This window comes from Dysidea avara, chromosome 3, assembly GCF_963678975.1.
Source record: "Dysidea avara chromosome 3, odDysAvar1.4, whole genome shotgun sequence".
NCBI lineage: Eukaryota > Metazoa > Porifera > Demospongiae > Dictyoceratida > Dysideidae > Dysidea > Dysidea avara.
Genome location: NC_089274.1, coordinates 116,578 through 128,706, shown reverse-complemented (window position 1 = coordinate 128,706; position 12,129 = coordinate 116,578). Strand labels below are relative to the sequence as shown.

At 39.2% G+C, this 12,129-nt stretch overlaps 1 protein-coding gene and 1 pseudogene across 1 annotated transcript; one reads left to right on the top strand and one right to left on the bottom strand.

Moving 5' to 3' along the window:
• Window positions 1-3,343: 3,343 nt before the first annotated feature.
• Window positions 3,344-7,285, bottom strand: LOC136251628 (CCR4-NOT transcription complex subunit 10-like; annotated as a pseudogene).
• An 833-nt stretch (window positions 7,286-8,118) lies between these two features.
• On the top strand, window positions 8,119-9,769 carry LOC136248633 (uncharacterized). Its single transcript, XM_066040397.1, has 7 exons — window positions 8,119-8,428; window positions 8,479-8,629; window positions 8,673-8,917; window positions 8,970-9,290; window positions 9,335-9,549; window positions 9,595-9,633; window positions 9,683-9,769. The coding sequence occupies exons 1-7, from the start codon at window positions 8,344-8,346 to the stop codon at window positions 9,743-9,745; spliced, it is 1,119 nt and encodes a 372-aa protein (XP_065896469.1). The 5' UTR covers window positions 8,119-8,343; the 3' UTR covers window positions 9,746-9,769.
• Window positions 9,770-12,129: the final 2,360 nt, after the last annotated feature.

The following is a 12,129-nucleotide window of genomic DNA, read 5'->3' as shown; positions in this document are numbered from 1 at the left end:
CGACTGAAACTTCGTTTGGTGCTGAAATTACGACTGTAGGGTAATGATGTCTGGTGAAATCAATGATGTGAATCTTGAGGCGATCGAGATAGTACTGAAGCGATAGCAGGGCAATCAATGTTCGGAATGCACAAAGGAACGCAATGCATGCACCTGCGGTTGAGTCTAACCGCATGCGAAAAAAAAACGAAACATCCCCTTTCATGTCGGCAATCTCGATCACGAAACAGTCGGCATGGATTTGCTTCACTGCTTGTGTGGTAGTTACTAGTGACACGATGAGTTTAACTCTAGAGTTTCAGAGCGATAGCGTAAAAGACGAGTGAGTTATAGACAAGCCAAATTTGACAACGTTCGTTCCTGTAAAATCCTCACGGTAGTGGTCGCTACGCTATATTGCCTGCGGCGCGTTTCTGCTTTACTGGCCGCGCGACTCTACCGTGAGTTGTGATACAATCTCGTTATGTACAGACTTGCTCAACCACAAAATTACGTAATACCGGAAACAATAATATCACGTGACGATTGTAACACCGGTAATGCGAGAGCTGACTTTATCGATAAGGCGATTCTAATGGATTCAGGACTGAGTCATAAAGGAGTTTGCTTCACCTCAGGCTCAAGCTTACCGTTTCTTCGTGTTCCAGCATATGTGTTGTACTGTGGAAGGTTGGTGCTGATGACCGGTAAGCTATTCTACAACAACTGAGGAAGTAGGAGACTCAGTATTCTATCAGTGTGTTCAATGCTTAACTGGTAAAGCAGATAATAACATTAACATTGTATATGCACACCTTTATCATTACACTTAGGCATGATCACTGGAACAGTTTAACCAGCTAATCTTTTATGCACTTATCCGGGTGTTCAGTATGTAATTTAAAAAATATTCTAAGTGCAGAGTCATATGGTGGGAATTATTCCTAATGACAGGTATGTATACCAATAGGATTATAATTTCAAGCTTCTAGTATAGCTCTGTAACCAGTGATAGGCATAAACTGATGTCACCCATCTGCCACACTCACACAAATGGATTGTGTGATCAGTGTAGTGGCCGGATGTTCAAATATTGATTCATTAGGCCACATATTAGATTATCATCCCCACCTGCATTGCCGTTTTACTTACCTTATCAAGGATTTTTTGTACCACTGGTGGCTAAGGGATGCCAATTAGCACCTTTTATAGTTTGTACCTTGCTAGAGAAGTCTAAGAAATTTACATTTTGAGTCATTTTAGCTAGCTAAGTAAACTATCTAGTTAGTAAAAAATACAATAAAAATCTACCCTCCTGCACTGCTATTTTGAGTACAGGAGGATGAGAAAGTTTGTGGCCTTATAAGCCACTTTTCATTTAGAAATAATTTATTTCTTCATAAGAAGGACTTTCTATTTTGATTGTATATCAGTGGCCTTGTGAGGTGTACCAGTCACATTACAGTGGTGTTGTGTACCAGGGGCTCTTGTGAAGGCCAATGGTGACATTGTTGAGATTATTACTGGCATGTGTAGGCCTGGTGGGAGATGCTAGCAGTTGATTGTAAGGTGGAGCACTTGTGTGCTGTGTCATAGTCTTGTGCCGTTTGCCTCAATCTCCGCAGTGATGTCAATGGTAGATAACTGTACCACAACTCATCAAGGACTGCTCGTAGTATCCAAGCTGACTGTCAACAGAGCATTTTAATTGCTGGCACCAGTTTGGTTAATGTTTGCAGATCTTAAAGTAGATTGTATATACAGTGTGTGGGTATGTACTTAACTATTAGACTGACCAATATGTGGAACATGAAGTCTAGGACAGACAGTAAATCATCCAATGTGGTATTCATTATTACATAGAGTAGAACTGATTATTGTTAATGTTGGTTAGTCAAAACGTTAGGATCAGTTGCTTGTTCCTTTGTTGTGGTGAGGATTATAGTAAAGGTTTGCCAGGGTGGGTGCTAAGATGTGGAGCTCATGGATGATACGTTGAATGGAAAGAATGAGCAAGAATTAGATGATTAGAAGGTAAAACCTTGGAAAGTTGAACCCTTAACTATACGTGGCCATTTAGGACTCCAGCCATGTTAAATACATATCACACATAGCGTAGATGTATTTTATGAGCTCAGTAATAAGAACACCGCATTATAGTGACTATGTCAAGTACTGTACATATATAGCCTAAATATTTTGAGGGACAAATATTTCGAGGTTGAACAATGTTGCTAAAAATAAAAATTTTGCAGATTTGCAAACACTTCCCAAATGTATTGGACTATATGGAGGTCTAAATATTTCAAGGTTGAAAATTTCGCTGATAACCTCCAAAACCACGAAAAATGTCCTTGAAATATTTAGGCTTATATGGTAGGTTTCCCTAACATAGTTAAGGTATACTTCATGACCAGTGTTGGGCAAGTTACTTAGTAAAAGTAACTAGTTACATATTACATGCAACTGAACTATTTAGTTACAGTTACATATTACTCATAAAATAAAGTAACTATAATATTACATATTATATTACTTTGTGTCCACAGCCTTAAGCTGTCACATGTGAAACTACCACTTTATAACGTGACATGATTGCGTTGTTGGACAATGTGCAAATCTTGGTTATAAGTAAGAAGCTGGTGAATAAGCTTCATTCAGTAGGCTTCGTTACTTCATTGTAGCTAGGCATTACTCAGAGGATAACTAACGAAATTTCTTGAGTCTAAGGTGTACCTCATGTCAGGCAGCACTATATTAACAATGTGCTTGTACTGGTCATTGTCTTGATAATAAAGCTACAACACAAGTATTTTGAGACAGTTTAGGATGAGGAAGAGAAAAATAGCTTACACTGTACTTGTCAGAAATGTACGAGTCTGATGGGTGCTGTGACAGGTCAGATACATTGTACCTGCGTGTTACAATCATTAACATGTCATCCCTTGACCGGTAGAAACAGAAGTAGTGTTGCACTGATATAAGATTTGCCGATAACCGATAATGGATATTTTCAAGCTGATGAATGTAGCCAATCTGATATTGCACAACATGTCTATTTTGTAGCAATTTTTATTAGAAGTTTGATTGTGAAGGACCGATTTATTTACAGTGGTAGCATTGCTACAAAAACAGCTGACAGTACATGGAAGCGGTAAAAACAATATTGAAAATGCAACTTAATGCATTTGTAAACATCATTTGATGCATATTATTAGCATGTATTTTAAATAAATACACATATCTGTGTATGCTGCTTTTTTTCATCTTGGCACCGATCCGATACCGTTATACGTACAAAAACATAGCCAATATATGGTTTTTCTGATAACTGATCCGATTATCTGTGCAACACTAAACAGAATAGAAACAGATGTGTCCTCTTATGCTGTGTACACCATGCAACTATGGATGAGACATCACCATACAAACATGAACAATGTTTACATACATGTATTTAATCACATTAGAGTAAAAGCTAGCCAGCCAATCCAAGTGTCAGTAGCTGACATGTTCTCATCAGTCTTCACTGCTCCATAACATCTGTCCTCAACCTCCATAGCTAGTATATGACATCTGGTGTTTCGTGTGCAGGAGCCTCACCATACTGTACTAGTGTAATCAATTTGAGATAGTAACTCTGTTACCCTGTGGGTGATCATTATTATGAATAAGTGGATGGAATGTGTTTGATGGTTGACATTGTGTTCACACATCTGTACACAGAATAAATGGTAAGAAATAATCAAATGGGTGGGTGATTATACCGGAATATATCACCCAAGAGTAAATAATAGTATTGCGGAGTTATTGATTGATGCGTTGGCCCTTAATGAATGATTGTATGAAATAGCATGGATATTTCATTGATTTTGAAAATAGTAATATGAAAATATTTTCATTGGTATACTGGCTGAAAAGGCTAAATACACCAACTAGTAAAGGCAACCCAAAATAAAAATTACTTGAATATCTGTGTTACGTACTTCACATAATCATTTATTATACAGGCTAAAACACTCTTGGTAGTCTTATACATCACCATAAACTTTTTAAAGCTCCTGGTGTTCATAATCAATAAAATTGATTGGCCATATTTAAATATATTGCTACTGTAACTATCCAGTGCCTTTCGTCATTCTTTCAGTTTCAAAATATTTTGCTCAAGTGAGTGTGGACAAATACACATACGTAAACAATTTTCCCATGCCAACTTCACGTAAACCTACGGCCAACTGCACACCCACACACAGGCCAGCTGTTAGCATGCCACTTGAGAAGGTACAAACAGTGGACTGGATCACTGGAATGGACTACTGATTTTTGGTTTTCAATTTCATTGGACTGGTGATTCACTTTTTGTCCTTAATTGTCAGGGTACAGGAATGTGCTGTTAGTTGTTGTGTTAATGAAAACATATTCCTCAGAAATGCCTATGTACTCCAACAATGCACCCTATAGACCACTTACATAGCATAGCATGACTTGCTTATAAAGTTGAATGTGTACATTGATAGCAAACATTTTAATGCCTTTCCCTAGTGTAAACCATACAAAAATTAGATAATCTAGATTAACTGCATTTGCACAAAGATAAATATTTTCAGGAGCTTGGGATGAAATGATCTAGCTATGTATTATAATCTAATTACATCCGTACATGGTAGCTGCTGCATTGTTCAGTATACTAGCAAGTTGTAATAATGTGTACTGTGTAATGTATCACTACTACAGCCACTAGTCAACTACTGTGTTTATGTACGCATTAATTGGCTTAGCATCATTATATGTTTGCACATTTGGCATTTCTAAGAAATATATTGCCCATACCATACACCACAGTTTTGGGACATGCCAATGAAAACAAGTGGGCAGTTGTATTGAAGAAGGTGTAATAGCCAATGTGCTTAACAAAAAGTGTTGAAAAATGAATCATGAAGCAAAAAATCCCAGTCCAATAGTCCATTCCAGTAGCCCAGTCCAGTATGTGTACCTTCTCGTTCCAAACAGATGATGCCATTATACTAAACAGGATTATTACCTCAGTAGTGTAGACTCCAGTGGAAGAGTACCTGCTTGCTGTAAACACCTAATTTGGAGAGGAACATACTTCATAATAACATCAATTGCTAGTCTAAACCTGCATTAGGATGCCACAAGTGATGCACTAATGGAAACTTTGAATAGGGGACACCTGATGATGGACAGGGCCAAGCATGTAATACATCACCCAAGATATTAACAGAAGGTTTTTTAAAAATGTTGTAGTAAATGATGCAATGTATGTAACAGCTTAAAACAATGTAAGTTAATATTCTAAATAGTGGTGAAGTCTTACAAAGAATATTTCCAGTGAGTTTTCACTGCCCTCTAAATCCGGGATTTATAAGTCATAGGGTAAGAATTATTTCTTTGCCTTAAGTGATGGATATGCTACTAAATATTCAACCCTGACGTTATATGTGACTGGATCTGCAAAAGGGTGTCTTACAACGTTTTCAATTACATGTACCTGGTACCCACTCTTATTAATTGATTGATTAGCAAAACCCATTAAGGGTAAAACGCTAATGTATGAAAATCATGGTAGCAATTTAACAAGAACTGTACAGATAAGGCAAACTTGATTACTTGTTTCTCATCTACAAAAATTTGGATTTCCATGTGAGCAGGAGGTCATGAAATACTCCAAATCAAGCTATCTATTACTATAAAGGTTAGCCAAATAAAAGCCTTTTAAGAACTAGTACTTATGTTTTGCCACCGTCCAAGTGCCATTTGCTGTGCTGTAAAATGATAGCCAGCCTTCTTAGTAAGTAGGGTATAAAAAGAAGTTTGAATAAATATCAGGTCTCAACTGAACATTTAGTGTAGTTATAATTTCTAACAATTCTGTGTAGCATCTTGAAGGATAAAGTAAAAGAATATTTCATACAGTAAACTACCTTACATGGAGGAACACATCAAGGAGACTAGAGTAAAACACTGAAGTTATTAAAAGAAATATGAGAATGTTGAACTTGTATAGAAATGATAATCTTGTATAGTCACCGGACTTGTTTACTGGCCGGGGTGAAAAGCCGCTTAAAGTTAAACACACCTGGGCCATAACTCAAGACAACATGGTACAACAAATTTATGAAACATTCATATCTATATTCATTACCATTGGTGAGTTGACTGAAGTGGTTGTCTAAGCTACATTCACAACTGTGAGGTTAAAAGTTACGTCCATGTAACAACACTAACTACATAGCCCATAGCTTTCTTGTCAATATGACACCTACATCAGTGGAAATGATGGTGAAGGAATGGTCAGAAGTTGTTTACTGTAGTGTAGTGAAGACACCGGGTCACCTTGACATAACAAAATATAAAAACTGTTTGCCAGAATGGACGCCCTTATGGCATCATAGCATCACCATGGAGTGGTGGACATGGCAACTCAGATATAACGTAGTCTCATTGGTTGCTGTGGCAGTGGAGGTAGCAAGTAGAGAGCATTACACAGACAGATGTTAGCAAAGCAAAATGATGGGGTTGGCATATATGGCTGATGATGATCCGTCATGTGATAAGTGACCTACCTCCATCGGCATGACAACAAAACTTGATGGAAACCAGCTCCAACTACAGTTTGACTATGGTAATACTGCTGCTTTGCATAGACCATCTGTGCCTGCGAGTATTATAACAATTACGTACCATGGTAACGGTCACCATAACAACCTTATTGTAATCCACTATTGAAGTCTCAGCCAGCTGAAGCCACAAGTGTGGATTGAAACACTTGTACAGCTTCCAACAAAGAAGTGAATGCAACAGTTGGTTGACCAGCATATAGTTGTTGCAGTCCAAGATTATATAACAACACTCGACGACCATTTACCCCCAGTACTGGCAATGGACGACCTGACAGTGCTGCTACAACCACAGATCACATGACAACACAGGACACACCCACCCACTCACCTACCTTTCTCCAATGATATGGTGGGAAGTCATTGAGGGCATCATTGAGCTGAAGTAGTAAGATGCCAAACTGTACTTGCCCATGCGATTGTGTAGACAACCAAGACTGTTGAAGCGACCAGCGTCAGCTAGTGATGGTGGCTTTGGAGCTGAGGTTAACAGCTTGACAATTTTACAATAGAGTACTTGTAGTTGGCCTTGAGGAAGGCTACATGTGTCACCTAGGTGATCAGGTAACTAAGTAACAAGTAACATCACAGTTACTAACAGCATTCTCAATCAATGAGAGACTCTTAATCTCCTTCTTGCAACCTTTGAGGTTCTTCTGTAGCATCTCCAGCCAAACTCTGAATGGTAATTCATAAATGTGCAATATTATACAGGCAGTACAGACCTAAACACATTATATACACAGACGTACGTATGAAAATTTGATCAATTGATTGATCAATTGATTGATCATACCTAAAAACTGACGAATATTAGTTGGTGCTTGCTTTTGTGTCTCTGATAACGTGTATTTTGTCAGGATCAGGATGTACATGATTAACTGGTTGGCCTAGAAATTAATTTCTGACTTGTTGAATTCACACTTGTCTTTGCTCATTATTAGCCCAGCTTACTTGAAGTATGTACACACACCTGGTGTAATTGCAACTGGTTATAGAAGAGGAAACAGTGTTGCTTGTGATTGATAACAGCAATAATGAAATTAGAGGCAGTGGGTAAAAGGGATGCAGGAGGGGATGCAAAACAATTAAGTTTTTGCCTGGCCTAACTTGACTTGTGAATAAGCTGAAATTTGGTCATGTTACACCCATAACATAGCACTATTTCTGGGTGCAATTTTAACATGATAGGTTGAACAGGTGAAAAGGGTATAAAGACTATTTGAACACAGAACTGACAGAACACTAGTTGTACCTTCAAGAGCTCACCGGTCATCAGCACCACGGGTGGCAACCTTCAGTAGCGGCCACAGTACAACACATATGCTGGAATACGAAGAAACGGTAAGCTTGAGCCTGAGGGTGAACTCCGGATCCATTAGAATCGCCTTATCGATAAAAGGTCTCTCGCATTACCGGTGTTACAACCATCCTCACGTGATATTATTTTGTTTCCGGTATTACGCAATTTTATGGTTGAGCAAGTCTGTACATAACGAGATTGGTTTTCAATATAGTGCTACTTCCGGTAACAATGATCCGGCACGAAAAACCGAAAGATTCAATCCCGGGTATTAATCTGGTATTGGGTGGGTTTTTTCGCGAGACTACTCATAATGGGTAGTATGGGTACCATGGCAACATGTCAACCAAAGATGACCGTGGCGCAGATGCATAGAAATCTATGACGGTCGAGTGAAAGAAGAAATATTACAGGTGATGAATGATAATAATGATTAGGCTCGTGACGTCACTGATTCTACTACTCGTGGAGCGAATAGCTGCACAGGACGCAGCAACGCCCACTTGTGAGCTAGCTCGATCTAACGGCACATTATACATTGTTAATGTTTCCCAGTGATTTGTCCAGAGCATTACGAGATTAGGGGATCCAGCTGTTATCAACTGGTCCAGAGTGGGTTACTTTATCACGACGCCAACAACATGTGCCTGGGCGATGGAGGAACATTAGCTGTCATCGATGACTCCGCGGACGATCAGTATATCTGGTGAGACCAATGAGTATCTTTACTTGTCGTCACTGTGACTTAGGAGACAGTTCTACAACGTAACAAGACAATTATTCTGGATCGGATTGTCTGACGATGTCCAGGAAGGAATATTTCTGTGGGAGGATGGCAGAGCCTTTTCATATAGTAACTGGGCCCGAGGACAACCTAGTACTGTTAGTGGAGGAGTGAACAGTGCACAGAGTAATTGTGTAGTGTACAATGGCAGTGGCTGGCTGCTAGCTAACTGCGTCACTCGATTGTACAATTACCTGTGCGAGGCCTCTAGTAAGTATTTGTATGTTGCTATGATGTCATATGATGACATGTTGTGTTACAGTGTGTGAATCTATTGATGGTTTAGTGTGTATACCATCAGAACAACCAAGTGTTTCCTCTGATAATACTTCATCATCAACACTCATTATCATAGTCATAGTAATAATAATATTACTGGTGTTTGTAGCCACAGTGATCATTTTACTATTTGGCATCTACAAGAAATACAATGGATTGTTCATGAAATATTTCTGTTGTTGTTACCATGCCAACCAGGGTGAAGTACTCTCATTGCAGCAAGAGAACCAGCGACTCCGCCATGAGTTATCCCAGCACAAACTACAACTTAGTGCTAGTCCGTCTCGTAATGAACTCACCAGAGGTAAAAGGGTTAACTGTAAGGATTAGTGTTAGTTGCCATTACAGGATGGTCAAGATTATCTGGAGTACCTGATGGCCAGGGTGGATACCTCCCTGCAATCAGACAATCTCCCCTGGAAAAGTCATTGCCCACTTCAGCAGCTTGGAATGACATGCCACCATTGAGCAAGTCAACTAGTGGATCTAGAATAGTACCATTTGTGGCATCAAAGTCACCGCCTCAGTCCCCATTGTTCCCATCACATCCTAGTTTACCCTTAGTGAGTTGTCCTATTTATAACACATTACTTATATGGTCATTACAGATTGCTGCTGGGCAACTCCCCTTGTTACACACAACACAGGTAAGCATGACAAATTTAGTCATGATGATGACATTGTGTGTTACTGCAGCCCCCAGCTACTTCACAGTCCGACAATAAAAACATTTATAACAACAATAAACAACAAAATTAACAAAACTATAAATATTATAATTTATGTGTTGTTTAGTCCAGGGTATGGAGGGGGAAGGTCTTCTTGTTCCTCTGGTGTAGGGTTGATATCGAAGTATGATGGAGGAGCGTCAAAATGATCTTTACAAGTTGTCGTCTGTTCCTCAGCATGTGACACTGGCTCAGGACTACTGCTACCAGCAGAGTCAGGTAACCTAACAGCAGTCACTTCTCTGGTGGAATAACTCTGCTGTCTACAGTAACATCTTCGACAACAACCGATGCACACACACATGAACACAGCAAATACGATGATCAGCAACCTACAAACAATCAAACATTCGCTAAGCACATATTACATGTCTCATAAAATGAGGCCCCATTAGATGTTTGATCAACATCTCAGTATGAACATTATGAACACCACCTGTGAAGCCATTAAGTGAGCACTTAAAGCAACAACATTCCGGTAGTTTACGGGATTCTCAAGCCGATAGAGATTTGTGTTATTTTAATTGACAATTACTCTCACAAATGCTGCAATAAAAGAAATTTAAAAATTTTCTTTTGTACCTGTATTAATTGAGTGAAGATAGGTGGAAGCAGCTGAGAGTTAAGGTGTAGAATGTACTTTAAACCTATCAACAACTGGTTAGTAATTAGGCTACATCAACTGTGCTGTTAACATTTGTACCAGTGCTTTGGCATCTGATAGTAAAATCAATCTATTCTTTGCTATCTGGGAACAATGGTTCACTTGTTGATTAACTACTTAGCCTAGCTGTAGTGTTCAAAGGACATGAGGGTACAGTCAGCTACTTTAATGGATAACATACTAACTACAGCAACTTCTCATTGTAGTAGTTCGAATTCATCAACAGTAAACTTCTGATGACTGAGGAGGAGGGTTGTATATAAGTGCAATACACTGAAGTAGCCATGGTTTATATCATGAACCACGATAGCAGGTTCATAAAAGGGATCAAAATCCTAGTAGGACGCACACCTAAAAACCACTTGAAAAGCATCCTTCAGCTTGGTCAAGCCCGTAAGTCCACAAAATAGATTAGGCCTTTTTGTAGTGTAACTGGATTGATCCCAGAGGAATTTCTTGTACTGTAATGCTGTATTACAGATGGAACAAAACAGGAACTTAATTGGCCACTTTGCAATTGATAGTTGTGAAAGTGAGACACAGCTAACTCAGGTTTTTCTCTATTTGTGCATTGTAATGTTTTAGCAATTGAATTTGTCACTTTGGCAGATTAATTTGCTGTGCTGACACAAGAATTTGTCATAATTAACTAAACTGTCTTCAAGAAACTAACTACCCATTTTCACTATGAGAGTTGCACTTGACACATTAGTTTGTAATCGAAGCTCAGTGTTGGGGGTAATGCATTACTTACGTAACAGTTATGTAATATTATTACTTTTGTGGTAACACTTTTGTGGTAACTAAGTAATATCTATTTTTTAAAGCTGAAAAGCCATCCGTCGATCTGTCTACATTCCATTCGGGTCAGTCAGCTATCTCGCCAACCACTGCATGTATCGAAGCGGTTTGTTTGCTTCATGAAGCGCTCATCATCTAGCTTCACCAAGTTTGTTTAAAGACGTTTATACCTGCTGCCGTTTGCCGTCTACAGCGTGTTGAATGTAGGGCTGTAGAGCAAAACTCAATGGAATTTTTGTACAAACCGCATGGTGAACCGCAAGTAAACACCTAAGCTATTCAACTTACGCGTGCCTTTATAACTACCACGCAAGGACTCCATAGTTTAGCGGGTAGGCTGTGTGCCTCATAATCGTGAGGTAGTGGGATCGAGCCTCGCATGTGTTGCACTTTTTTTCGTCCAGTGCACGAACCTTTTTACTACAGCATTTTACATGTGACGCCTGCACGTGAATTCAAATCTTTTCAGTGCTAAAGTGTCAAGATGCTAAAGAGACGGTCTTCTTCTTATCACGCTTCTCAAGCAAAGCGACATAAACAGATTCAAAGACAAGTTCCAGATAAACAACAACAGGAAAGGGATAGAAAGTGCGAATTATATAAGCTGAGTGCCAGTGTTTCCCACAAAGTAACAGCAGAAACATGAGAAGATGAAGCAGAGAGAAGGCAACAACGTGATGCTGAAGCCCATCACCTTGCCCATCTTAATTCTGAACGAAGATCAAAAGAACAACAAAGGGACACAACTACCCATAGTCTGGCTCGACAAGACCCAGTAACAAGACATATAGAACAGCAGCAGAATACTGTTGCAAGATGGCAGGCGTGTTCTGATCCAGCCGTAAGGGAATAAGAACAGCAACAGAACACAGTTATCCGTCAACTCACCAGAGCTGATCTACAGTACAGAGCTCAGGAGCAGCAGATGAACAACACATGTCGACAACAGG